This window comes from Erythranthe guttata, chromosome 14 (genome assembly GCF_056151865.1).
Source record: "Erythranthe guttata isolate IM_541 chromosome 14, IM_541, whole genome shotgun sequence".
Lineage (NCBI taxonomy): Eukaryota > Viridiplantae > Streptophyta > Magnoliopsida > Lamiales > Phrymaceae > Erythranthe > Erythranthe guttata.
The window spans coordinates 23,321,256-23,346,568 of NC_142546.1; the positions used below are offsets into that span (position 1 = coordinate 23,321,256).

The 25,313-nt window shown below is 35.8% G+C and overlaps 6 protein-coding genes across 12 annotated transcripts; 4 read left to right on the forward strand and 2 right to left on the reverse strand.

Moving 5' to 3' along the window:
- Window positions 1-1,609: 1,609 nt before the first annotated feature.
- LOC105959229 (F-box protein At1g47056) lies at window positions 1,610-3,803 on the forward strand. The gene has a single exon (XM_012983285.2). It carries the CDS (start codon window positions 1,875-1,877, stop codon window positions 3,492-3,494), a length of 1,620 nt encoding a protein of 539 aa, XP_012838739.1. The 5' UTR covers window positions 1,610-1,874; the 3' UTR covers window positions 3,495-3,803.
- Window positions 3,804-3,863: 60 nt separating this feature from the next.
- LOC105959230 (Mannose-P-dolichol utilization defect 1 protein) lies at window positions 3,864-6,418 on the reverse strand. The gene is made up of 8 exons (XM_012983286.2): window positions 6,147-6,418; window positions 5,429-5,582; window positions 5,073-5,145; window positions 4,824-4,890; window positions 4,679-4,738; window positions 4,454-4,514; window positions 4,318-4,359; window positions 3,864-4,194 (listed from the first exon to the last, which is right to left on the reverse strand). The coding sequence occupies exons 1-8, from the start codon at window positions 6,300-6,302 to the stop codon at window positions 4,091-4,093; spliced, it is 717 nt and encodes a 238-aa protein (XP_012838740.1). The 5' UTR covers window positions 6,303-6,418; the 3' UTR covers window positions 3,864-4,090.
- Window positions 6,419-7,568: 1,150 nt separating this feature from the next.
- LOC105959234 (protein RER1A) lies at window positions 7,569-10,739 on the forward strand. 4 transcript variants are annotated; one of them, XM_012983292.2, is made up of 4 exons: window positions 7,569-8,081; window positions 9,698-9,878; window positions 9,965-10,030; window positions 10,336-10,739. In XM_012983292.2, exons 1-3 carry the CDS (start codon window positions 7,717-7,719, stop codon window positions 10,019-10,021), a joined length of 603 nt encoding a protein of 200 aa, XP_012838746.1. In that variant the 5' UTR covers window positions 7,569-7,716; the 3' UTR covers window positions 10,022-10,030; window positions 10,336-10,739. The 4 variants fall into 4 exon arrangements, with proteins under 4 accessions (XP_012838746.1, XP_088669385.1, XP_012838745.1 ...); XM_088813259.1 differs by having other exon boundaries at window positions 10,398-10,739; XM_012983291.2 differs by having other exon boundaries at window positions 10,417-10,739.
- A 388-nt stretch (window positions 10,740-11,127) lies between these two features.
- On the forward strand, window positions 11,128-13,384 carry LOC105959232 (protein RICE SALT SENSITIVE 3). Of its 4 annotated transcripts, none has more exons than XM_012983289.2 (7): window positions 11,128-11,681; window positions 11,819-11,872; window positions 11,955-12,074; window positions 12,199-12,298; window positions 12,392-12,430; window positions 12,514-12,570; window positions 12,736-13,384. In XM_012983289.2, the coding sequence occupies exons 1-7, from the start codon at window positions 11,536-11,538 to the stop codon at window positions 13,270-13,272; spliced, it is 1,053 nt and encodes a 350-aa protein (XP_012838743.1). In that variant the 5' UTR covers window positions 11,128-11,535; the 3' UTR covers window positions 13,273-13,384. The 4 variants fall into 4 exon arrangements, with proteins under 4 accessions (XP_012838743.1, XP_012838742.1, XP_088669382.1 ...); XM_012983288.2 differs by having other exon boundaries at window positions 11,209-11,681; window positions 12,389-12,430; XM_088813256.1 differs by having other exon boundaries at window positions 11,314-11,681; window positions 12,389-12,430; window positions 12,493-12,570.
- A 190-nt stretch (window positions 13,385-13,574) lies between these two features.
- Window positions 13,575-17,063, reverse strand: LOC105959231 (low-temperature-induced cysteine proteinase). The gene is made up of 5 exons (XM_012983287.2): window positions 16,212-17,063; window positions 15,008-15,243; window positions 14,742-14,882; window positions 14,008-14,460; window positions 13,575-13,922 (listed from the first exon to the last, which is right to left on the reverse strand). The coding sequence occupies exons 1-5, from the start codon at window positions 16,717-16,719 to the stop codon at window positions 13,827-13,829; spliced, it is 1,434 nt and encodes a 477-aa protein (XP_012838741.1). The 5' UTR covers window positions 16,720-17,063; the 3' UTR covers window positions 13,575-13,826.
- Window positions 17,064-23,294: 6,231 nt separating this feature from the next.
- Window positions 23,295-25,108, forward strand: LOC105959235 (putative WRKY transcription factor 7). Its single transcript, XM_012983293.2, has 3 exons — window positions 23,295-24,202; window positions 24,337-24,462; window positions 24,583-25,108. Exons 1-3 carry the CDS (start codon window positions 23,469-23,471, stop codon window positions 24,740-24,742), a joined length of 1,020 nt encoding a protein of 339 aa, XP_012838747.2. The 5' UTR covers window positions 23,295-23,468; the 3' UTR covers window positions 24,743-25,108.
- Window positions 25,109-25,313: the final 205 nt, after the last annotated feature.

Genomic DNA, 25,313 nt, shown 5'->3' on the forward strand with positions numbered 1-25,313 from the left:
CGATAGTACAGGAGTGCAAACTGTAATTCACCCTATTTTTAATGACTCAGTTTCCTCGCACAATCCAATCCTTTTGTTTAGAACATACAAATAGAAGCATACCACATGTTTCAAGCACGAAAAATTCACCAGACTCATAAATCCTAGATCTACCCCTATTCACTACTGAATTGACTCACTAACACACGCACGGTCGACCGGTCAACAAAGAACACTTTCAATACTCATCAAACGAGAGAGTCACGAGCGAAGAAATGAGAGAGAGATTGGGATAGAAAACAACTTTTAAATGACTAGATTAAAAATAACGATTACTCTAGAAATAACGGGTGGTCAAAATCGCTCGAGCTGACTGACTCTCTTGAGTCTCGGTTGAATCCAATATTAGACTACACATACGATTAAAGTGAAATCGGACCAATCGAAAATAATTCATGTCTCGGCCCAAAATACGCACGTTCTTTAAAAAAACTACACAACACAAATAAAAAGATAGTACAAAGTTGTATGAAAAAATCAAATGTACTTGTTGCCCTTATGTTATGAGCCACAACCAACAAAAAAAGGACATACACATGATATGTCAATTGTCATGTGAGCCTCTCTTGCATCTACAATTGACTAAACTTTGATTTTATGAAGGTAGATACAATTTAACTCGTGGGGTATATATTATTCATCATTACTTCTATACCCTAACAAATAATTTAATTACCTAGGTAAATAATATTTAATGGCCATTTGTAATAAATTACATGATTAGACTACAACTTAAAAGCTTTAAGCTATGCACCTTTTCCACTAATTGAGGACATATTTTATTGATTGCTTAATTCTTAGAGAATATTTTTTGAGTTTTCAATCTGGAAGTAGGGATGGCAATTTGACCCGCCCCGACGGATCCCCGCCCCGCCCCGCCCCGAAATTTTCGGGTATTACCCGCCCCGAAAAAAAATGGGGCGGGTATGGGGATTGAAATTTTTTTTTGACCGGGTACGGGTACGGGGATGGGTTTGCCTATACCCGCCCCGTAGACCCGCCCGTACCCGTCCCCGTACCCGCCCCGCATTATTTATATATATAATATATATTTTTTAATTATTATATTAAATATAAATAATTAAATAGTAGGAATATATTAAATATTAGTTAAAATGGGGATTTTTAGGTTTCCATTATATAATTAAATATTGATTTATTTGTTGAAATAAATCATTAAATTGCATATTTATTTATTAAAAAAAAAAAAAAAAAATAGACGTGGATTTTTACCCGCCCCGATACCCGTGGGGATTTTATGGGGCGGGTATGGGGATTCTTTTAATACCCATGGGGATTTTTTTACGGGGATGGGGATGGGGATTTTCATAGCGGGGCGGGGATGGGGATTGCAAAACCCGCCCCATACCCGCCCCATTGCCATCCCTATCTGGAAGCCAGGGTTCGTAATTTTGTATACATTTATTTATAAATAAAAAATAAGAATTTAAATGATTGGACAGTTAAAAAGTAAAAATAAATAGAAAATAAAAGAGGTTAAATGGCAATTATGTAATTATGATGAGAGAGGGTATTTGAATTGTGGAGTAGAGTCACTGTAACTGAAAGCAAAGCAAAGGTGAACCCCACACGGAAAGAGAAAATGGGATTGTCCGCACTCAACCTTCAATCTTCAAACCCTAATTCGTAATTCCTATAAGAATTTCCTCTTTAACAAAAAGATAATCCGAAAGGTAAGACAAAAAAGAACCCCTTTTTGAGCAAATTCCCAATTTGAAGAGAGCAAATCCCCAATTTGAAGATAAAACCAAATTTCTGCAATTTAAAAACACCATCTCAGCGGAGAAAACAGGGGTTCTCCTCCTCCTTCGCGAATGGGCCAATCGTCTTCCACCTCGAGGCCCGTATCCTTCAAGCCCGCCGCGGTTATTTCCCCGTCGGTGTCCGAATCGGAGCCCCGCCGTAGCCCTGCCGGACTTGAGCCCGATTCGGGCGATGTTGGATACGATTACACGTTGAATCTGCCGGACGAATGCTTGGCCTGCATTTTCCACTCGCTCTCCGCCGCCGACCGGAAGCGGTCTTCCCTGGTTTGCCGCCGATGGTTGACGATCGACGGGCAGAGCCGCCACCGCCTCTCGCTCAACGCGCAGTCGCAGCTCGCCTCCGCCGTCCCTAAATTGTTCTCCCGCTTCGATGCGGTGACCAAGCTGGGCTTAAAATGCGACCGCAGATCTGTCAGCATCGGCGACGATGCCCTAATTCAGATCTCCCTCAAGTGCAGGAACCTCACCAGATTGAAGCTCCGCGCCTGCCGCGAGCTCACCGACCTAGGCATGGCGGTCCTGGCCGAAAATTGCAGGAGCCTCCAGAAATTCTCATGTGGGTCGTGCAGCTTCGGTCCTAAAGGGATGAACGCCCTCCTCGAAAACTGTGCTCTTCTCGAAGAACTGTCGGTGAAGAGGCTGCGTGGCATTACCGATGGGGCTGCACCTGAGCCAATCGGGCCGGGAAAAGCTGCTGCATCTTTGAAAGTGATCTGCCTGAAGGATATTTACAACGGGCAGTGTTTCGGGCCGTTGATTTCCGAGGCGAAGAATTTGAGGAGCTTGAAGCTGTTTAGGTGTTCTGGTGATTGGGATAAACTTCTCGAACTCGTCTCTGTTAGGATTGACTCACTCGTGGAGGTTCATTTGGAGAGGATTCAGGTTAGTGATATCGGCCTCTCAGCTATTTCACACTGCCCTAATCTTGAAATACTGCATTTGGTGAAAACACCCGAGTGTACGAATCTTGGACTTACAGCAGTGGCCGAAAAATGTAAATTGCTTAGGAAGCTCCATATCGATGGATGGAAAACGAATCGAATAAGCGACGATGGGTTAATTGCCGTTGCTAATAACTGCCCTAATCTTCAAGAATTGGTTTTAATCGGTGTGAACCCTACACATTTGAGCCTCGACAAATTAGCAACAAACTGTCAGAATCTAGAAAGATTAGCGTTGTGCGGTAGTGAAACCGTGGGTGATGCCGAAATTTCGTGCATAGCTGCGAAATGTATTGCGTTGAAGAAGCTGTGCATAAAGAGTTGCCCCGTTTCAAATCATGGCATGGAAGCATTGGCTGGTGGTTGCCCTAATTTGGTGAAGGTTAAGGTTAAAAAGTGTAGGGGGGTGACATCAGAAGGGGCGGACTCTTTGAGGGCAAGTAGGGATTCGATTGCGGTGAATTTGGATGCAATTGAGCCTGAATTACCGAATGCTGAGATTAATAATGAACAGGAAAATGGTGGTGCTAATAATAATCGAGCGATGGTTGGTGGCAGAATTAGAGATGGTAATGTTGCACCGAGCAGTAGCACGATGAGGTCATCTTCGTTTAAGATGAGGTTAGCGTCTTTTTCGGGAAGGAGTTTGGTGGCGTGCACCTTTAGGAGGTGGCCGAGTCTTGGAACTAGGTTCCGGAACAATCCGGAAAGAAGGTACTCGGATTAGTAGTGAAGAAAGACTGTAAGGTGTGCTGGTTCTTTATTGTCTGTTATATGTGCTGTTCATTTATGAAGTGAATATATGGGGATTTGGGATTGGTGAGTTCGAGTCGAATAGAAACAAGAAATGATATTATGTTGTATCTTGTTTTTTTCAAGTATAAATCTCCTCTTGTGGATATACTCTGCAAATTTGTAAGCAATTATTGCAGGATTCTGTTATCTGCTCTGCTGTTATTTTCCGCCATAATCGCAACTGTAAAATTTATTCTTCGTTTTTTTCTACGGAGAGTAATTGTGGCTCTTATCTGCTCAAGCTTTACTTCTTATAATGTATGTTATATTAGCATGGTTTATGATGCACAACATTAAGTTATCTTGTAAGAAAGGGTTTATAGTGACATGAATCCCACTTATATTTGATGTTACTGCACCAAACAAAATTGCAAATGGTGCATCGAAATTAAAGAACTAGGGTTCAAAAAACCGGAAGTACAAGCATTGTAGTATCTATTCCCTACTTGTGCTGATAACAACGCTCGAGTGAAATTTAAAGAGTTCATCCGTAGCAGTACAATCTTTGGGGCACCAAATGTCGATTCTCTAATCGGACTTCTTCTCTTTCTTCGTTGATGGTTTTTGGTACATGATTATTTGACTCAAGATTGTCCCATTCGTCATAATGCCAATCACAGAACCCATAACCACTGAAATGGGGAAAAATAAATTATTTCATCATTAAATTAGCAAAATTACTCCCGGATGCACAACGAAATGGTGCATTCCGAATTATTTGAAAATATTTATTCAAGTAAGTATGGGTAAATTACCGCTCATCGGTGCCTTTTCCTGCATGCTGGTAAAGACCCTCACTGCCAATCAGAAACAAGATTTTACAGGAGATGAGAACTTAACGATTCCGTTAATTCACAAAGGCAAACGCAACAAAGCATATAATGAACTTACCCATGGAACCTGCAAAGTTCATCAAAGAGGTCAAGAAGCTAAGCTCTCCAGTACTTTTATTCTGTTCAAACAACAACCAACACTTGTTAGCAATGATGTACCACTCTAAAAGGGGGAGTGTTAATGTTATTAGTTATTACCATATCTGCCATTTTGGGTCCGAGAAAAGAAAGACGCAACCGTATGGTAAACTAAAATTTAAGATGATACGAGAATATAAACTACCTTGAAGTTTGCCCAGATTTGTGGAATCCTTGCACAGAAAAAAATTGCATGCTGAGAAGCCTGTTGAATTCATTTCAAATGGAACCTCAGATACAAAAGTGACTTATAGAAAACCAATGTATGAATGCCTGTATATTGGACTTACATATAGAGCTTCGAAAAGAAACGGATCAATCTGACCAGCCATGATGGTTGGTGCTATTGCGCAGTATCTGTGGTCAAATGTTGAGGAAATGCAGACTCCTATTTTTAATGACACAGTTATAGGTTCTTAAGTATATCGAAAAAATACAAAATGCTATTATTACATGGATGCCATTCTCAAAATGAATATGTGGAAGTCCCTAGAAAGGAAATATCGGGACACTGAAGAACTTGAATGCTCAAAGGATACAGTAATGCTCTGATCCATGTCTTGGTTCCTAGAGGCTGAGAATAATAGTAGATGATTGCTACTAGAATTATGCCTGCAATGCGAAAAAAATGGAATACGTTGTTAGAGATGTTAACTTTGACACATGAATTAGCCACATCAACTAAGAGGTTTATCGAGAATATTTCGAAACCAATTGTAAATTAGATAAAAATGCAATTTTATACATTTTTTTTAACATGCCAACAGCTATAAAATTATGTACAGATCACCATCTTTAACTCCAAGTAGAGAAGAAACAATTAGTTCTTCCTATGTATACCTAGTAATTTGTCGAACAAAAACCATGTATAGAGAGAAGGATCTACTGCATGTACCTTGAATCAAAAGGAATGCCAATTCCCCATAAGCTGAAAATGGAAGTCCCTTGTGAAGACAGTATGCCAAAGCAATGGTATAACCAACTACCTCAAGTTCGAAAGATAGGACGCTTAGCCCTCTGACACTATTGTTTTTCAAAATCTTTAGTATCTGTAATATAAAACATCGAAATCTAATGTATCCATCTCGTTTAAAAAGCTAAATAATAAAGAACAATTTATTCCTGAAAAAGACATACAGTGCAAATGTACAGTGTGAAGTTAAAACGATGCTTCGGGTACATTCTGAAATTACCACCATACTAAAGATTCCGATTTCTATATTTTACAAGAAAACAAAGAATGGTTGATGAAATCTGGAAATTAAGATCTCAAGTCTTCAGTATTCAAACTATAGTTTTAGATTGCTGAAATTTTAATTGGCATAGAGAGTCGGGGCACTGAACCCTAATATTTAAATTTATTCAATCACTATTCATTCACACCAGGGAGGAAAAATCAAATCATGGTTGATGCACTTCGTCCAGCTCCCAACCCTCACAACCAAAAATTCACAACAGCGATAATGAAATAATTCAATTCAGAAGCATCCACTAAATTATCACCAAAAACCTCAAAACAAGCAAACGCGGATCGAGAACTACAACAATGAAAATGCAATCGGCATTAAAAAATACGAATTACTCACAAAAATGAACTTAAAAAACAAAATAACCTGCGGGAGTTTGACGGTGGTGGAGGCGGCGACGATGCAGTAACCCAACAGCTTTGATATTAAGGGAAGTAGGCAATCCTTTTCCGGAAATTGACCATGGCTTAGAGATCCCACTGCACAGCTAAAATCCATCCCCAGAAATTTCATCTCCACCATTTCTCTCTAATTTAACGGTAAATTTTTTTAATTTATCAAACTATTGACCTGAGATGTTCGAGCTTCTCGTCTTTGTTTGATGTTCTTCTGATGGGCTTCAGCAAATAATTTTGGGCAAATTACACATACCTCCATTAAATTATGAATAATTACAATTTGACCTTTCAGGTTTCGTAAATTATATAAAGCTACCCAAGATTCGATTAAAATTACAAAATAAACCTAAATTTAATCTATCGGGTTTGATTACAATTTGTCCCTTCAGGTTTCGCACATTTCAAACCAATGTTTTGAAACTCAGACTGGACCGACCGGTGGAACCGGTTAAACCGCGAACCATTGCCTTGTCCGGTCCGATTTGGCCAGTTGAACCGTAATATGAATCCGGGCAAAAATTAGGGTTATTCGCCCAATTTTTTTTTTTTTTTTTTTTTTTTATATATATATATCAAAAAACAGGCCAAAACAACATTTTTTACTGTCCAGTTGAGAGAAAAATTAAGTAAAATATTTTTTTTGAAATTGAAAGACATGTTATTTTTTTATTATAATTTCTGTAATGTCTGAAATGATTCAGTGTGATAGCGTGTGAGTTCTATGTTGTGTCATGTGTGTGTAAAGGAGAAATAAGTTTAATTTACATTTTAACTGAAAATGAGTAATGAGTAATGAGTTAATGTGTGTTGAGGAAAATATGTTTTATTTACTATAAAAATAATGTATAAATAATTATAAAATAAAAAACGAAAAACCCAGTTGGACCTCGATTGAACCAGTCCAACCGTGACCAGTAGCTTGTCCGGGTCGATATTCGGTCCGATTTTTAAAACATTGTTTCAAACCTATTTTGCATTATTTATTTATATATATATTACAAGGGGTTTATATTTAAAATATATTAGCATATGAAGACTAACATTAACATTAGCATAAATATTAGGACTACAGCCAGAGCCATCAACCCTATTAAATCACATAATAACATTTCAAAATGGGAAAAATAATTATTTGTATACATAACGATAAAAAAAACATTTTACACTATTATAATAAAATGTATTAGTGATATAAGATGCTTACAAAAATTGTAATGAATTATTTTGGGTTCAATTAGATAATTTTGAGTTATGGGGATTTATATACTTGTATAAATAGTTAGTCCATTTAAAGAAAAAGCCCAAATAAGGTGCTGGAGTAAGCCCAAGACAATATTAAATAATTTGTTAGTTGCGTCTGCCACGCCAGTTTTCCCCTCTGCAATACCTCATTAATTCTCTCTATCAATGAACGCTTATATATATAATAATTAAATTAAATTAAATTAAATTAAATAATAATCCTCTCTATGAACAGAATCCATAATAAATAAATATAAATAAACACAGAGAAGAAATTAGAAAAATAAAATAAAAAAATGAAAATGGGTGGCGGAGCAGGCGTTTCCGACGACAATACCGCGGCCTCCGCCGTCACGGAATTCAGCCACGCGGTATGGCGGCGGTACCAGCACATCCTGGACAAATCGACGCCGCTGGTGCTGTACCGGTGGATCTTCCTAGCGGCGATCGCTTTGATATACGCGCTGCGCGTGTACATAGTGCAGGGTTTCTACATAATCACGTACGGGCTGGGAATCTACATCCTGCAGCTGCTGATAGCGTTTCTCTCGCCGCAGGTGGACCCCGAGATCCAGGAGCTGACCGACGGCCCTGCCCTCCCCACCCGCGGCTCTGAGGAGTTCCGCCCCTTCGTCCGCCGCCTCCCTGAGTTTAAGTTCTGGTCAGTTCAAATCTCTTTCGCGATCTATCTATTTCCCCCCAAATTGCATAAACTAATCCAGCCTTGGCGTATTATGAATTGAAAGCACCTCAATTTTTTTAATCATGTCTTTACTTAATTTTATCTGAGATTTAGTGAATCACATATGAGAACATTGTCATCAGCAGTACATCCTGATCACTAAATAATTTAACTCTCTGTATCTGCGCGTGTGTCGGTGAGGTGGGGGTGGGGGGTAAATAATTTGAGGCTTTGACTTGAAATTTCCAAGTATTTCTAACATATTGGGTTTTATAAGAGATGAAGGAGTGAATCATTTCAGTATGTGGTTATTTGATAAGATTTGAGAGAATTTTTTAGTGTGTTTCTTCATAACATGAAGCTTGATATTGGTTAGTGTTCTTCACATTTGCTGGAACCTTACAAATGATTCTAAATTAATTCAGAACACTTGCATGGAATTTCGAGGTTGTCTTATTTTCTGACAAGGGTGTTACGTCATTTATATATTTTATCTCATTAGTATTCTCATTCGATATGTGGTTACCTAAAATCTTGGATTAAAACGACGGTGGGAAAATAATGATTTTGTAGAGAAAGAGACAGATTGAATGAAGAGGGAGAAAGATCTTCATGCCTTTGGATGACTCGTTTGTTGATGGTTTGAACTGGCATCTACTTTTAAATGGGAATTATAAAAAATAGCTATCCATTAAATGTGTTCAACCAGAAAGAAGGCAATTATACTTGATTCGTGATCACTGAAACTGTGTTGGGTAAAGAAGTTATTTTAAGATTTTAATTCATCCATCATTTAGATCATATTCCGTCTTTGATTGATTTTATCTGGATCTAGCATAGCCCTTTTGAAAACTGAGACCCGTGTCTCTAGATATGGGTGAAACGAGGAGTATATGCATGACTGTTTCCATATGACTAGCAACTGCTTTCTGCTCGGCAATAGATATACATAATTTTCACAAACCGGCTTCATCTGACTTATTAGTTCTCAGTGGCAGAAATGTATAGGCCACTTGTCGAATGATATGGTGCATAACCTGTTGTATAATAGCCATTTGTGCTCATCTGGATCCAGTCTTGGGTTGAATCATTCATTTAAAAACATATGTTTGGGCTGGATGTTGAGACAGAGGAACACGACTCTTATTAAATCGGAACATTTTCACATATTGTTAGTGACTAGTATATTTCTTTTTCCTGATTGAAGTTCCATTTGATGTCTGGAATTTGTACAAAGTTTTCCTCAAGACGTTACACGGTTCAAATCTGCCTTGAAGAAAGTTCTGCATTTCTAACTGAAAGTCTGAGCTGAGAACTATGTAGGAAGTTGCTTGCGTTGAGTATTTTGTAATTCATGTGACCAAAGTAATATATTTTTAGAAACAGTTACACTTACCTTATTAAACGGCTTATACTCCTCTCTGTCTGTTATTGGCTGTGGAAATAACCTTCAAATTCCAAATTTATTTATGTACATGTATGTATCTCTTTTTGGATTTTAATAGAGATTTTATTTTTTTCGTTTTTATCATCCTCAGTTTCTAATCTTGATGTACGGAATGGTTGGATTAACCATTTGGTACTCTCGATTGCAGGCATTCGCTCGCAAAGGCCTTTTGCTTCGCCCTTGTGTTAACATTCTTCAGTGCCTTTGACGTACCTGTATTTTGGCCAATTCTGCTATTCTATTGGTTGGTTCTGTTCATTTCGACAATGAAGAGGCAAATAATGCATATGGTTAAATATAAATATGTCCCTTTCTCATTCGGGAAGCAGGTATTTATTCTTATAATTTTCCTTTATACAGCCTTTTTCTTCATCATATTTTACTATTAAAAAAATCTCAATTTTTTTTTTATCAGCGTTACAATGGAAAGAAGGCAGCTCCAAGCGACGAAGCAAACACTTCAAGGCCTTAAATGTTTCAGGTAGATTAGGGCCTTAAAATTCTGAAGATACCCTTATGTTTAGTGTTGAATTTGATTCTACCGTATTCTTTTAGCATTCCACGTTTAGGCACGATCCATTAAATCTGTAGTTCACTAGTAACTATTTTCCAAGATTTGTTTTCACGTGTTTTAAGTTCGCAGCCATCTTATCTCCTACAAGAGGTAACATATTTAAATACTACCACAAATTTTATTTTCTGCTAAATTGATCAAAATTTATGGTTACTGCTCTGTCTGTCGAATTTCTGTGGTTTGTTGAAATATCTTAATGTATGATAATATAGATTATGGTCCCGTTTTTAATGCGAAAGAAAGAGAAATGAATTCGCTCCTGTTACGATCGTAGTTGGCTGTGCTGCCTGCAGGATTTCAGACAAGTGCCTTTCACCCTAAATATCAGAAACCTAATCTCATATGGCAGCTTGTTTCTTCAGCCTTTGTGGGCTTGTGCCGAACGAAGCCAGCATAGGGCCAGGGGGCCATGGCCCCCCCACTGCTTATCGAAAACTTAGTACCAATAGGAGTTCCTCATTAAAATGCCTTCAATCCTAAAAGATAAGGGGAAGTAAGACAAGTTATTATTGTGAGGCATTCAATTTCTCTGTTGAGAGAGGACCACCATTTAGTGGTACAGTGTTAGTGACCTGGAATCTTGTTCATCTTTTGTTTAAATAATCTTAATTTTTTTAATTTTTTTTTTGGGTAGGGATAAAATTCGATTTCGATTTCGATTTTTTTTTTTTTTTTAATTTCCGATGAATGTTGGTTGAACCTAACTCTAATTGGAATTAAAAAAAAAATAATCTGGTCCACAAAATATTATCATTTGTATGAATTAAGGGTGCCAAGATTTGTACCAGAAAGTTAGCTCAATTTGTTTTAGGTAATGAATATTAATTGGTTGGCGTTACAAGTGAGACAAGCTACACAGGAACATCCTGTTGGTTGTTTCTTCATCACTTTTTGTTCAGTCTTAATTGCTTGATAAAAATAAAACAAAATAATATTACATAAAACAGAAAAAGAAATGTCAAGCTCAGTTATTAAGATACATAATTGTCTTGATCTTAAGTTGCATTCTTCCATTGATTCTAAAAAGATTCGAAATCAGTCCTTAAATTTTTATGCTCAAATGGGAATTAAAACAAAATAATTTTGAGACCAAGTTCTTGAGTGAGGGAGAACAAATGTCATTATCAAACTTCTATAGATACATCAATTTATCTCTATATCATAAAATAATGGTGCAGATTTAAATTTCCAATTATTCAAGAATTGCATTAACATGTGGTGGAGTTTAGTATATATATCTTACTCTTTGTGAAATTATTGACTCCAAATAGTTTTCCATCAAAGCATAATATATAGCAAGCAACACCTTTTTCTTTTGGCTGTTTTCCCTTTAATATAACACTACAAATTGGAGAACACCTTTTTTTTCTATCTTTTTTTTTTTTTTTTTTTCTCTCTTGCATCATTGAACAATGGAAGGTGGGATTCCTATGATAAACTGTTTATTACAGCACACACTTAGAAATTTATGTGCATGCTCTGATTCTTCCTCCACCACTTCAAAATGGGCATACGCAGTCTTTTGGAGAATCCTACCAAGAAATTATCCTCCTCCAAAGTAAGCACCTTTTTCCACTGCCCTTTAAATTTCTCAAGTTAAATAAATCAATGCCACTTTAAAAAAAAAAGGAATCTTTTTTTGGCCATTCTTGATTTATTGAAGTGATTTTCTTGATTTTTTATTGATTTTTGCAGGTGGGATAATGGAGGAGGCCTTCTTGATCGAGCTAAAGGAAACAAAAGGAACTGGTAAATTAATTAATTAATTTTCTCCAAACATTTGACTACTTAAAAAAATTATGTCTCATTTTAAGGTTAATTTTTTTTTCAGGATTCTTGTATGGGAAGATGGGTTTTGTGATTTCTGGGAGTGTGAAAGAGGTGGGAAGAGAAGATTTGGTGCTGATACTTTCTTCAAGATGACACACGAGGTTTATAATTTTGGAGAAGGGTATATGTATATTATATAAAAACTCTTTTGATTTATTTAATTGATACAAAAAAAATTAATTAATTAAACTAATTTTTAGGTGGTATATTTTCTAATTTAATGGATGGTTTGTTTGTCTTTGTAGATTGGTGGGTAAAGTTGCATCAGATAACACACATAAATGGGTGTTTAGAGATAGCCCCATTGAGAATGATCTTTCTTCATGGAATGTATCCATTGATCATGTAAGAAAATGTTTGTTTAGGGGAAAGAAATAAATAAACAAATATATATTTTTTAATAATAAATTTCTTGATTATTTTTCATGTTAACAGCAGCCAAGAGCATGGGAAGCCCAGTTCAGCTCTGGCATTGAGGTAAAATAAAAATAATGTTACTCGATTATTTTCGGTTTCGTTCTATTACATCAAATTTTCAGACAAGTTTCGTTATACGGCAGACTATAGCGATTATATCGGTGAGAGAAGGTGCCATCCAACTTGGCTCATTCAACAAGGTGTGTCTGTGTATATATATGTGTGGTTGCCAAATGTGTTCATATATATATATATATATATATATATATATATATATATATATATATATATATATATATATATATATATATATATATATATATATATGTATGATCTGCAAAAAGATTGAGTGAGTGATGATCTAGGTTGTTGAAGACGTAAACACGGTGTTAAGCATACGAAGAAAATTCAGCTATCTGCAGAGCGTACCTGGACTATACCCTATGCAGAGGCCATACGCACCAATCGAAAATCGAAACACTTTCGAAGACAACAATTGTCAAAAACTTTTACAATCCAACGAACGTTCGTATAGTGGAATTATTGATGATAAGCACCACATGGTCGGATCAAAAAGGCAAAACTACGATCAAATCGACGATTTATTGCCTGCTAAATCCTTATACTTAGGGTTCAATAGCCCACAAAACGGCAATAGTGAAGCGTTACCCTTGTGGTCTATTCCACCCCCTTTTCCCTCAATGCCTTGCAATAACCTCAGCGCAATTTTTTCGAAGATTCCGTCCGCTTTGATGCCGTACGATGATGCTCTTGAAGGTGGGTTGGTCAATAGTCAAAATTTGATTCCGGACGTCGATGTTAAGGTGGAGGCGCCAGGTGTACGAGAGGATGGAGTTGATGAAGATACAAGATCCTTAAATCAGACAATAAGATTGGTTTAGGGTTTTTCTAAGTCTTGATTTATCAGAGTACTCATTTTCTATCCTGTAATAAATATTTGCTAAGATTGCTTTTTTTCTTTATTATTATTATTTATTTTTTATTGACTAGAAATTGGTGAAAGATGTACACTTAAGGTTACATGTAATAATTGATAGATTGCAATAAACAAGAAGCAAAAGCAGAAATAACACTGAAATAAAAATCAGAAACATAAATAAAGATCAAATTTTTTTCAAAGCCAGAAAAGAAGGGCCTTCTTTAAATGTATGAATCATCAAATACAGATACAGACACAGAAATCTGGAGATTGAGCTGCACCGATCGATGGCAGCCACTAATCATCGTAAACGAAAAAAGAGAGAGACTATACAATAAATAGACAATGTAGAAACAATTATCATCATCTGTTATTCTTGTTCGGATCCGAACCTTGGAAATATAAAGACAGAAAAACCATGTACAAATCAGACCCCATTAATTCCCACTTCCTCGAATGTTCTCTTCAGTCTGAAATCTTTCCTTTTACATCCAGATTTCAAACTTTTTTTTTTCCTCAAGAACTGCTCTTCTTGCCTTGCTTGCCGAAAGCACCGATCGGTTTTGCAAGAATGCTCTTCATCGCCTGAACTCCAAGCGGGTTATTCTTGCTCTGCGTAATTAAGAAACATTTATCAGATTCATAATCAAGAAACCAAAAACAAAAAAAGGATAATTTAATAAGATAAATTACTCACAATCGAGCAAGTTCCAGCACGGATGTTACAGACAGGGTACTCATGGGGGCAGCAGCTGTAGTGATCTTCGCAGCAAGTGGCACCCTCGAGCGGGCAGCACCCCCATGCGAAGCAGTATTTGCCGTACTCGTACACACAGCAGCATGTGGTGCTCTCTGGGCATTCGTAGTAGTCGTCACAGACGGAAGGTGGGGCCACCGGTGGAGAAGGAGGAGACGGGCCGGGCTTTGGAGGGTTTGCACCCGTTTTTGTTGGGTAGGATGGCTCGATAGCTATGCCACACAGACCGTCTTTTGAAGCCACGTTTCGCTCCATTCTTAAATAGCCCTTCTCTCCCCAACTCACTCCCCACGAGTTCCTCACTATCCAATAGTCCTTTCCCTTTTCGGTGCCGTAGCCAACCACACTCACACCATGGTCCAATTCGACCCCACATTTTCCGGAGAATATTCCCTGAAGAGATTTTTTTTAAATGAGGAGTAATTTCAAAAAAAAATTAGAAATTTTCCACAATTAATTTCATCACTGTTTTCATTAGGAACTAAACATATTAGACATTTTCAAATTCACATGGTTCTTCATTTGGTTTAGCATTTTCATTTTTCCTCAATTCAAAATTTCATAAACCAAACAGAGCCCAAGAGAATTGTTGTAGATGGTGCATGATAACTAACTCCTAACATCCTTTGTCAAAGTACTATGATGTAATAACGTCGTTTTTGTTAAAAACTCACCGAGTTATAAAGTTGAAAGTCCCGCCCACCGGCTTCAACAGCCACGCTAATGGGTTGGCTAGCAGCCGCCTTCTGCAGTGCCTTTTCGTCGCTCACAGGCACATCCTCATAGCCATCGATCGAGACAACTTTGGCATTTTTCTGCATTATCAATTATTTTAAATAATAATAATATATATATAAAAAAACAATTAAATGTCAGCTTGAAATTCAACAGGAAATAGTCTATTAAGAAATCAAGAATCGGAAAAAAAAAAGGGCCGAACCCTGGTTTGGTCGCATTTTGCATCACGGCCTTTGTAAGGATAATCTTGATCGGAATCGATGCCGCCATTCTTGATGATGAACTGGAAAGCATAGTCCATAAGGCCGCCATTGCAGCCTTGGTTGTATGACCTGTCGCAATCGACCAGCTCTTGCTCTGAAAGCGAGATCAATTCTCCGGTCGCGATTTGGTTTATACCTTCCACTGCAGTTATTGTAGAGAATGCCCAGCAACTCCCTTCAAATAATTCAAATCATTTCAATCAAAACTTTCGTCATTATCAAGATTCTTGAATATATACATACCATCAGAAAATAAATTAATAAATAAAAATTAAAAAAAGATTCTTGAATATGGACTAGAGTTAAAACACACAATTGAGTAAAATATATAATAATTCAATATTAGATATTATCAATACAGCTAACCAAATTAAAGGGCAAGGCCCACAAAGGAATGACTTTTATGCATGATAATTGGTGATATGTAGGCACCACCATATACAATGAAAAGATTCTAAAAAGATTATCTTTTTTTGGATAGATTATCTAATCAACAAATGAAAATACAAATAAACCTCTATAAATTAATTTATAGAGTCGGAACTAGCAAAATCCTATTAGTTTAACGAAATATTAAATTATCGAACTAATAATTCAGTATGTTTACATCGAGTCGAAACCAGAAGAAATTATTATTTAAGCAAAGTTATTATTTTGTCGAGATTCTACTGTATAATTTTTCACATCAACCAGATCTATGCACTAAGTTCAATAGTGTATATTCATACCAGGTTCTTGTCCAGAAAAACTAAAGGAAAGTATCCATTTTTATCCTACAAAACACACTAACAAATATTTAAAATTAAATTGTTTTTAAAGAAAATTAGTTAAGAGTAATCAATTTATTAAAATACCACTAATTTTCCTACCAAACACACTGATTAAGGCAAACCACCAATCGTTTACCATCAATATCCACACACACTCTATAATTAAGAAATTAAATGTCAGTCATCAATTATCTGTGTATGGGTAGACTGACTAGATCCAAATTAAATACATGAACAAACATTATTATATTTAAAAAAATAATTCAGAGTTATGGAGTTTAAATATATATTAATGACTTATAAATTAATTAATTAATTAATTAAATATGTGTTCATGAATTAAAAAAAAAAAGGAAGAAGAAAAAATAGTTACCGCAGCTGCCTTGATCTTTGATCGGAACGACGGCGCCTTTCTCCCTCCAGTCGATGGAATCCGGCAAGGCGTCGCCGACTTTAGGCGCGTACCGATCACTTTTCCGGCCGGTCAACCGGCGTTTGCCGTCGGGTCTGGAGCCGAGGAACGTTTTCCGGTACTCGTCGTTGGTCAAATCGGCGAAGCGGTTGAGGCCGAGCTTGTAGGTACGGTTTTCGATGGCGTTCTGCTCGTCGATGTACCTCAAATTATCCTTGAAAATCTCGAGCCTCTTCTCCTTTTCGCCGACGGCGTTGTAGGACTTGCCGTGCTCCGCCATCCACGACTCGTGCATAGAGACCACCTCGTCGTGGGACCGGAGGCCCGCCGGCACGGCGAGGTTGTTCTTCCGGTCGTAGGATATGATCGACATGTCGGAAGCCCATGCTTGAGCGAGAAACAGAGAGATGTAGAGAGAGAAAGTTAACAGAGACATCGTCGACGACGACGGAGATTTTGTTGCAGCCATGGCTTTTTTTTCTTGGGACTGTGTTGTGTGTATTTCTTTTGGGTGAGAAATGATCTGAAAACTGTGGTGGAGGACTTCAATTATATAAAAAAAAATATCCTGATTTTTTTTAATATAATATATATATAAAAAAAAATATTTTAGGGGGGAATAAAATGAATTTAATATTTACAGTATGTAATTAAATAGAGAAATATGAAAAAAGGGGGTAAAACCAATTAGAGAAGGTAACAGCTGGTAGGTGACGAGGATGTGGATGAGATGTGATAGGTGAGAATGGAAAGTAGCCACGTGACAAAAATAATTCAAAATTGGAGATGATGACCAACCAAGAATTGAATAGTGTTCTATTTTTTCCCAAAGTTTGGGCAAATTGCAAATAATTAGGGGGGTTTGTAATAAGGCTAAAATAGTATTTTATTAATGCTTTTTTTTCTTTTCAATTTTGCCCTTATAACTTTTAAATTCTCTAAAATATAAAATTCCTAATAAATTAAATAATTACAACAAAAAAACAGGGGTACAATTACGAAACCTCCCGTCAGAGCCGGTCCTGAGAATTTGGGGGCCCTAAGCGGAGTTTAGCATTATCGTTTTGATTTTTTTAAGTAATATCTTATAAATTATATTGTTATTGGTACACATTTTTAACAAATATCTTATTTAATAAACAAACTTTTTTTCTCTTTTATTGAAAATAACAATATGAATTTGAAATATATTAAATACGAACCTTAATGTTGTTGGCATTGTAAAAACATTTGATGACATAATGATATATGCATCTATTTGATGCATAAACAACACATTATGGGGAGGAAAAAAGACAATCGTTGATCAAAATTATTAGAGGTACATATATTGATCATTATATTGTTCGTCTCAACCGATAACAGTTCTTTTCAATCTTTTTGTGATATGGATACTTGCTTTAAGATTTAATTATAATCTTAAAAAACTTGGCATATACATTTGGATATTAATAACATACTATAAGTAATTATATAATTAATTTATAAACAATATTATCTACAAAACATAATAATTAAATTGGTCTTTCTTTATATTTTTTGAATATTTGAGATTATAAAATACTCCATTAACATATAGTTTAAAATAACATCTAATAAAATATTTAAGGACTAAAATATGCAATATAACTAATTATTGGGGCCATATAGTGGTTTATGAAAATAATTGTGGGGACCCCTTGTGGGGTGGTGCCCTAAGCCAAGGTTTCCCTGGCTTACCCCAAGGCCGGCTCTGCCTCCAGTGAACTTAGGCTAAATAAAGAAAAACTTCCCCACGTATTCGTAATGACCAAAAAAAGCTTGATGTTTGTTTCCGTCTTACACCAATCTCTTACGGTGTGACTTTTCACGATTTTTTTTTTAATTTCAGGGAATAGATTTTACACAATTTAAATAATTTCTTTTATTTCTCACCTATTTAACAAAATGTATAATAAATAGTACACATTTTCTGTTAAAAAACTCGATCAGTTAATCAGAAGGGATTTTGGTTATTACGGGTAGATATGGGTGTTTTTCGTTATTTAGCCTAAGTTTAGGGATTTTTTATAATTTCCCCAAAAAATAGAGAGCATATGAATTCGTTGAATAGTAAAGTGTTGGTGTTGCCCGTAAACTACAACAGGCTAATCATGTGTGATAAAGTCGATCTAACGACCGTTGGTAAGAAATTTAAAACTTGAATCAATTAACACCAGTTCACTTGCTCCAACTATTCGATTTTAGTCGATGTGGGATGTGAGATATTCAATTGATTTGATTCTATGGTTGGGCCAATTGGACTTTTTGTTAGCATTAATTTGAATTATTTGAATGCATAAGCAATAAATGAAAGATATGTAGAGGAATTTAGTAGGATGAAATAAACGTGGCAATTTATATGTCGTTCGGTGTATGTAGCAGCAGCACTGGTTTGTTATCCGGTTCTACTTTCTCCACGTCCAACCGAAATCAAAATATCTATACGTGAAGTGACGTGGCCCAGAAAAAATCAATTCCTTGCAAATCCTATTGTTAATTAACAAACTGGAGTGGTTTTCCAATTTCAACATGTTTTAGCCTAAATTTAAGGAGTTGATTAATTAAAAACTAAGATATAGTTAGTGAACAATAATTAATCAAACATATGATTAAGGTGGCCACGTCGTGCATTATTAGCTCGTGATTAAAATCGAATTCTCTTGTTCAAATCTGCACCATACACTTTTTAGAGTTCGGTTGCTTTCATTGCAGTTTCGTACGATACAAACTATTAAATTTGTCTGTCTTCGGCTTTGTTTAGTTCATTATTCCCACTAAAATAAATTAGTCACAATTTATATACTGTTTAATAAAAAATCATTAGTTTCGACAGAAGTACGATATCATTGTGTAATCAATTTAGATAAGTTTGGGAGTAAACTGCAAAAACTACCCCTGTGTAATCCCAAAATAGCAAAAACCCCCCTGTGATAATTAAACTAGCAAAAACCCCCCTGTGAAATTATTTAAATAGCAAAAACCCCCCTATGGAACTATTTGAGGGTTGACTTGATATAAAAAGACACAAATACCCCTGGAGTCTTGCAATTAATAAATTCTTATATTTTATAAATATTTTAATTATTTTATTTAAAAAATAATCAATTTAGTTGTTTACTATTTTTTTTAATTTCTAAACAAATAAATTAAAAAGAATAAATATACATATAATATGTATATATATAAATACATTTTGAGGGTCAATTTTGTCATTTCAAGTCTAAAAAATCAGCTAGGGGGGATTCTGCCTTTGACTAAATTTCACAGGGGGGTTTTTGCTAGTTTATTTATCACAGGGGGGTTTTTGCTATTTTGAGATAACACAGGGGTAGTTTTTGCAGTTTACTCATAAGTTTGGTCTATTTCTATTTTTTCATGTTTAAAGGAGCAACAAATAGTTATTTGACAAATAGTCAGTTAGTTGCTAAATTATTTTTTTGATAAAATTTTCGTATAATCTATACCGGACTACGATTCGATGGTTATCCGTCGTCCATTCACTTAAAACAAAAAACTTATGTTGAAGAAAAAGAAGCATCAACATCATAACTTAGTTGATTTCATTGCACACGCTAGATTGAATGGAGGTGCTTAGTCCAAAACGTGCACTACTTATTTACATATACTTCTTTTCTACATAACCAATTCCACTACTTGAATTTAGGGGTGTAACAATCTACTTATATACTAAAATTCGAGTGTGAGTTTATCGAACTTTTTTTTTACGAGCTTGAGTTCAAGCTCTTTTTGTTAATTTTTTGGTTTAACTGAAATTAATGTATATATTTTTAATATTTATTATGATTATACTACTACTATTTATAATAAAAATTGAAAATGCGTGCGAACAACTCGTGAGCTTATAAACAACTAAAAATTGAACACGTACAGAGTTCATCATCACAATTATCCACAAATTCAACTCATTTACGCATCTACTCATTGAGGGGTAGATAGCAAAATGCATATTCTAGTGGGCCTTCAAAGAAAAAACAAAGATGATATTTTTTTCATATCAATAATAAAAAAAAAAAAAAAAAAAAATAAAAAAAAAGATGTAGGACCACAATTAAGATAAAATGGGGACAAAGACTGCAACATGTGATAGCAACAGCTAAATTACACGGAAGGTTCACTGATCTGATCTCACAATCAACGGCCAATTTTCAATCAATTATCAACATCATATAAACGTTTTTCACTTTGAAAAATCTAGAGAAAAATTAGTTGCTTGATATATATAAATATGCGGATTATCTATTACATACATAAAGACAATTAAAATAGTTTTGTTATATAATTAATTAATCACATATATAACCAATTAAATTTTGAATTATTAGTTGAACATGCTCCTAAGTCCTAACATAAACAAGAAATTGATGGAGAAAGATTGCTAATTAATCCATGAAATACTAATTCAATAATTGCTTGCTTGAGAATTAAGATAATCCACGTGTATAAATAGCCATTTTCCTTTCTTTAATTATAATTTAAAGTGTACAAGAAACCAAGGAAAAGATTCCAGGGCCACTGTGGTTTCAGACGAGGTGGAAATTATTGATGTTGAAATTATAATTTAAATCCCCCTCTTTCCTTATCTCTTATAAATTTATTTTTAATATTTTTCTTTTCTTTTCTTTACTCAATTTAATTTTATCTTAATAAAATTTAAATGCTAAGCTATTCTTTTATACAGTATACTTAAGTTACGAGACCGAGACTTTTTCTTGACAGTAGTGTCTTATTAATTTCTTTATAGTGGTTGAAATATTTAATCACTAATTTATAGTTTTCCCACCAATTATTGATCAAGATATTACTAATTAATTATTATCTTTTTTTTCAGGATGGAATTGATCAACTGTTAATTTGTTGAGTGGAAATGTTTGTTTTTTTGCCCCTCATACATTATATTTAATAAAAAACAAATTGATTTTTTATACTTAATTTTTGCTAAATAAACTCGTTTTGAATATACAAATTAATCAATCATCACATACAAAATAGTAGGCCGGGTGGCCCGGGTATATTTGGGCTTCGGATTTAAAGGCAGAGCTCACCAGAAGAAACTTTTATATGGCCCGGCCCATCTAAACGGCCCGTTTATATTCGGGCTTCGGATTTAAAGGCCGAACCCACCAGAAGACACTATTATTTGGCCCGCGTTATATTTGCGCTTCGGATTTAAAGGCAGAGCCCACCAGAAGAAACTGTTTTATAGCCCGGCCCATTTAAATAGCCCGGGTATTTTTGGGTTTCGGATTTAATGGCAGAGCCCACCAGAAGAAACTTTTATATGGCCCGGCCCATCGCATTGGCCCGGTTATATTTGGGCTTCGGAATTAAAGGCAGAGCTCACCAGAAGAAACTACTTATATGCCCCTCTATAAATTATAAATTACAAATTACAATCGCCTTTTTTCAATGAACAACCTCAGCCTTATTAGTGTTAGATTATACTATTTTATTTATCATTATTTTTTCCTTTTCTTTTTTAGAATTATTTATTATAAGTTTGAATAATTTTCACGAAGCTTCTCAAAAAAACAAAAAAGAAATGGTTACAAAGAAACATTCAGAATATAAAGACATAATGCTAAAATCAAAGCCCCACATCTAATTAATATTATTGAATTGTTGAATACTTATACCCCGAGTAATAAATAGTCAAGAGGGTTTGCTGAAGAAGTAGACCATCAACATTCAACACCCAAATTGACCCGTCAATAAACTTTTAAAAAAACTAATTAATATTAAAACCCTCCAAGCAATATAATTTTGCATATAGTCTACAAGTATAATTAAGCGTAAATAGCACTTAAATCTCTGTCGATACAAACTTTTGCAGATGATCCCTTTGCATTCGTAATATCAGCACATAATCAATATGTTCTTGATAGGGGTAGTATCTATTTTTTTTCCCGTTAAAATTAACTGCTCGTGTCTAACGCCGAATCTACATATTTTTTAAATAATAAAAAAAGTCAAGAAAAGCATCATATTCTTGATACAAAATATTGGTTGAGAATTGGTACTTGGGGTGGTGGAAGGTCAATAAGTATCACCTCACAATTGTAAGTTGTAACAGAAAGCATTAGCATATGATACGTATCGTATCATCTTCCTTCTTTTTTCTGTTCATTTCATCATTGTTAATACTAACTTATTAAGACAAGTACCATAAAGCATGAAGTCAAATGTTCTCAAAATATATAACGTTGGAGTAAAATATGGGCAACTCCCATTCCTTCAACTTTGTCTCTCTTGTGAATTACCCAAATTCTCCCTCCCTTTTCTTTTCCATATTTTATTTTTAGTGCAGAATTAGCATCTTGACAATTTTCATCAAAGATCAAAAGTCATAATAATCAAAATAGGCCAAACAATGTCACACACATGACAATTGACACATTATACTATCTAGTGGTTGATTAAAGTAAAGTCAAATTGGGAGAATCACATGTCACCTTTGTGACTTTAATTTTATTTTATATTTTTATTATTTTATAAATATTGTGTTTGTAATTTCAAACTTTAAAAAAAGGTACCGGTCACCGGTAAAGCCAAAGCGTAGGTGGTCCCCATTCCCTAACCCTAATCCTAACCCTAAACCCTAACCTCCCTCAAATGGACTTTTGTATACAAAGCTGTTAAAAGGTCAACTCTAGAATATCTAACTTGCCGATTTTACCTTCACCCAATCCAACGGCTCATTACTACCCTTTTGACTTTTTGTACACATTATGATATCATCAATTCCACCACCGGTTCACCCGTTAAACCGTCCCCACCACCTTAAATTTAAAGTTGGTCAACGCAGCGCTCAGTTTTTAAAAATTAAAATATTTATTACGCATGCGAAGCCCAGACAGACAATTCTCCCACGTACCAAAAGCTCAATACCACTGGGCTAAGACTTATCTCTTATATATATATTATATAATATAGACACACACGTGTAAGGATATAATTGGTTGTTGCGTTTGACGAGAAGCAGGTCAGAAGAATCGACAGTACATTGGAATAAATACATTAAAGAGAGAGAAAACAGGCATCACCAGTTTGACTCTCTCTCTCTCTCTCTCTCTCTTCTTTCTCTCTCTTAATTTATATACCCTTTTGTCCTCCAAACAATTTCTTGTTAATTCTCTCGTGTTCGGAATTTCTCTCTTGTTGAATTTACTTTGTGAGAAAATGGCAGTGGAGTTGATGCCTGGCTACAGGTTTACATCTAAAATGGAGGCTAACGCCGCCCAGGAAGCGGCGGCGGCCGGCCTTCAGAGCGTCGAGAATCTCATCAGATTACTTTCAAACTCCCACCATCAAAATTTCCCAGATCAACAACAATCCTCCTCCAAATATCAGTCATCGGAACCGATCGCCGCCGCTGCGGATTACCAGGCCGTCGCCGATGTCGCCGTCAACAAATTTAAGAAGTTTATTTCTATACTCGACCAGACCCCCCGAACCGGGCACGCCCGGTTCCGCCGTGGCCCGATTTCCAATCCCACTCAGAAGGTCAAACCGGCCGGCCCTCCAGCACAACCGCCAAAGACAGAGGAAAATAGTACTGTTCCTGCTCCCGGTTCGAGAATTTATTGCCCGACTCCGGTTCAGCGGCTACCGCCGCTGCCCCAAAACCACCTACAGCTGTTGAAGAACGCCACCGTCGAGCGGAAGGAGTCAACCACCATAAACTTCGCGTCGCCGGCGACATCGTTCATGTCCTCCTTAACCGCCGGCGACACTGATAGCCTGCAGCCGTCGATGTCTTCGTCGGGATTTCAGATCACGAACCTCTCTCAGGTTTCCTCCGTCGGCCGGCCGCCGCTGTCGACGTCGTCGTTCAAGCGGAAGTGCAACTCAATGGATGACGCCAACACCAAGTGCGGCGGCGCGTCGTCTCGTTGCCATTGCCCAAAGAAAAGGTAAGCAAATAGAAATTCAAAAAAAAAAAAAAAGGTCAACTCCAAGTTAATTAGTAATTAGTAAATAAAAAAAAAAACACGATTAACATTAATCTTAATCCTAATCACTTAAATTAATCAATTAATTACAACAGGAAATCAAGGCTGAAGAAAGTAGTTAGAGTTCCAGCAATTAGCATGAAAATGGCTGATATTCCACCTGATGATTATTCCTGGAGAAAATACGGTCAAAAGCCAATCAAGGGTTCCCCCCATCCTAGGTAATTTCTCTTACCTTTTTTCTAATTTATTTATTTATTTTGAAATTGAAATATTGGTTAATTAATTGACTAAATATAGAGTGATTAATTAATGATTGTGAAAATGATTAAATTGTGCAGGGGGTATTACAAATGCAGCAGCGTAAGAGGGTGCCCGGCCCGAAAGCATGTGGAGCGGGCTTTAGATGACCCGGGAATGCTAATAGTAACTTATGAAGGAGAACACAGTCACGCCGTTAACAATACTGAAGCACCTGCACTAGTTCTTGAATCATCTTGATCTCATCAAATCCAACGGCCCAGATTTCGGCCCGCTAGAAACAAAAGGAAATCTAATCACCACCGTCCATGGCGTGGAAAAAGAGAACGAAGATGGTCAACTCTGGATGCCTGCTCCACTACCTAGATTTTAAAAATAATTTAAAAAAATATGAAAATTATATATAGTGGTCTATTTTTTTTATTTTTTTTTTTTATGACTCCCTTCTTTTTTTTTGTGTGTTCTTTATCACAATTCACACCCTTTGGAAAAACCTTTGATGCTTTAATTTGTGGGAAGAGTCAAAAGGCAAGAAGAACAAAAAAAATAGAAAATTGTGGATTTGGTGCGAATTCATTAATCATACAAAATAGTGGGTTTTCTTAATCTTTGTTTTTCCACATTGGCCAATTAAATATTTTCCAATTGCTTGATTTGCAATATTTTTAGTTTAATTGATGATATTTTTACTAATTCGGTGCATTTTTGTTGGGTAATGGGGGAGGTGGATTCTTTACTAGATGCCCCCTTTTAGTTGTTTATTATATATAAATTAAAATTTAATATTCTTTATTTTTTTCCACAAAGACTA

Bases quoted from the DNA above. Each gene is read 5' to 3' on its own strand.
- LOC105959229 (XM_012983285.2), top strand. From the start codon at position 1,875: ATGGGCCAATCGTCTTCCACCTCGAGGCCCGTATCCTTCAAGCCCGCC.
- LOC105959230 (XM_012983286.2), bottom strand. From the start codon at position 6,302: ATGGTGGAGATGAAATTTCTGGGGATGGATTTTAGCTGTGCAGTGGGA. The intron at 5,583-6,146 runs GTTATTTTGTTT...TTTATATTACAG, and splicing joins CCACCGTCAAACTCCCGCAG to ATACTAAAGATTTTGAAAAA. The intron at 4,891-5,072 runs GTATCCTTTGAG...ATTTGACCACAG, and splicing joins ACATGGATCAGAGCATTACT to ATACTGCGCAATAGCACCAA.
- LOC105959234 (XM_012983292.2), top strand. From the start codon at position 7,717: ATGAAAATGGGTGGCGGAGCAGGCGTTTCCGACGACAATACCGCGGCC. The intron at 8,082-9,697 runs GTCAGTTCAAAT...TCTCGATTGCAG, and splicing joins CTCCCTGAGTTTAAGTTCTG to GCATTCGCTCGCAAAGGCCT. The intron at 9,879-9,964 runs GTATTTATTCTT...TTTTTTTATCAG, and splicing joins CTTTCTCATTCGGGAAGCAG to CGTTACAATGGAAAGAAGGC.
- LOC105959232 (XM_088813256.1), top strand. From the start codon at position 11,536: ATGGAAGGTGGGATTCCTATGATAAACTGTTTATTACAGCACACACTT. The intron at 12,075-12,198 runs GTATATGTATAT...TTGTCTTTGTAG, and splicing joins GTTTATAATTTTGGAGAAGG to ATTGGTGGGTAAAGTTGCAT. The intron at 12,431-12,492 runs GTAAAATAAAAA...TCAAATTTTCAG, and splicing joins AGTTCAGCTCTGGCATTGAG to ACAAGTTTCGTTATACGGCA.
- LOC105959231 (XM_012983287.2), bottom strand. From the start codon at position 16,719: ATGGCTGCAACAAAATCTCCGTCGTCGTCGACGATGTCTCTGTTAACT. The intron at 14,461-14,741 runs GTGAGTTTTTAA...AAATCTCTTCAG, and splicing joins ACTTTCAACTTTATAACTCG to GGAATATTCTCCGGAAAATG. The intron at 13,923-14,007 runs GTGAGTAATTTA...TTAATTACGCAG, and splicing joins GTGCTGGAACTTGCTCGATT to AGCAAGAATAACCCGCTTGG.
- LOC105959235 (XM_012983293.2), top strand. From the start codon at position 23,469: ATGGCAGTGGAGTTGATGCCTGGCTACAGGTTTACATCTAAAATGGAG. The intron at 24,203-24,336 runs GTAAGCAAATAG...TAATTACAACAG, and splicing joins TGCCATTGCCCAAAGAAAAG to GAAATCAAGGCTGAAGAAAG. The intron at 24,463-24,582 runs GTAATTTCTCTT...TAAATTGTGCAG, and splicing joins AAGGGTTCCCCCCATCCTAG to GGGGTATTACAAATGCAGCA.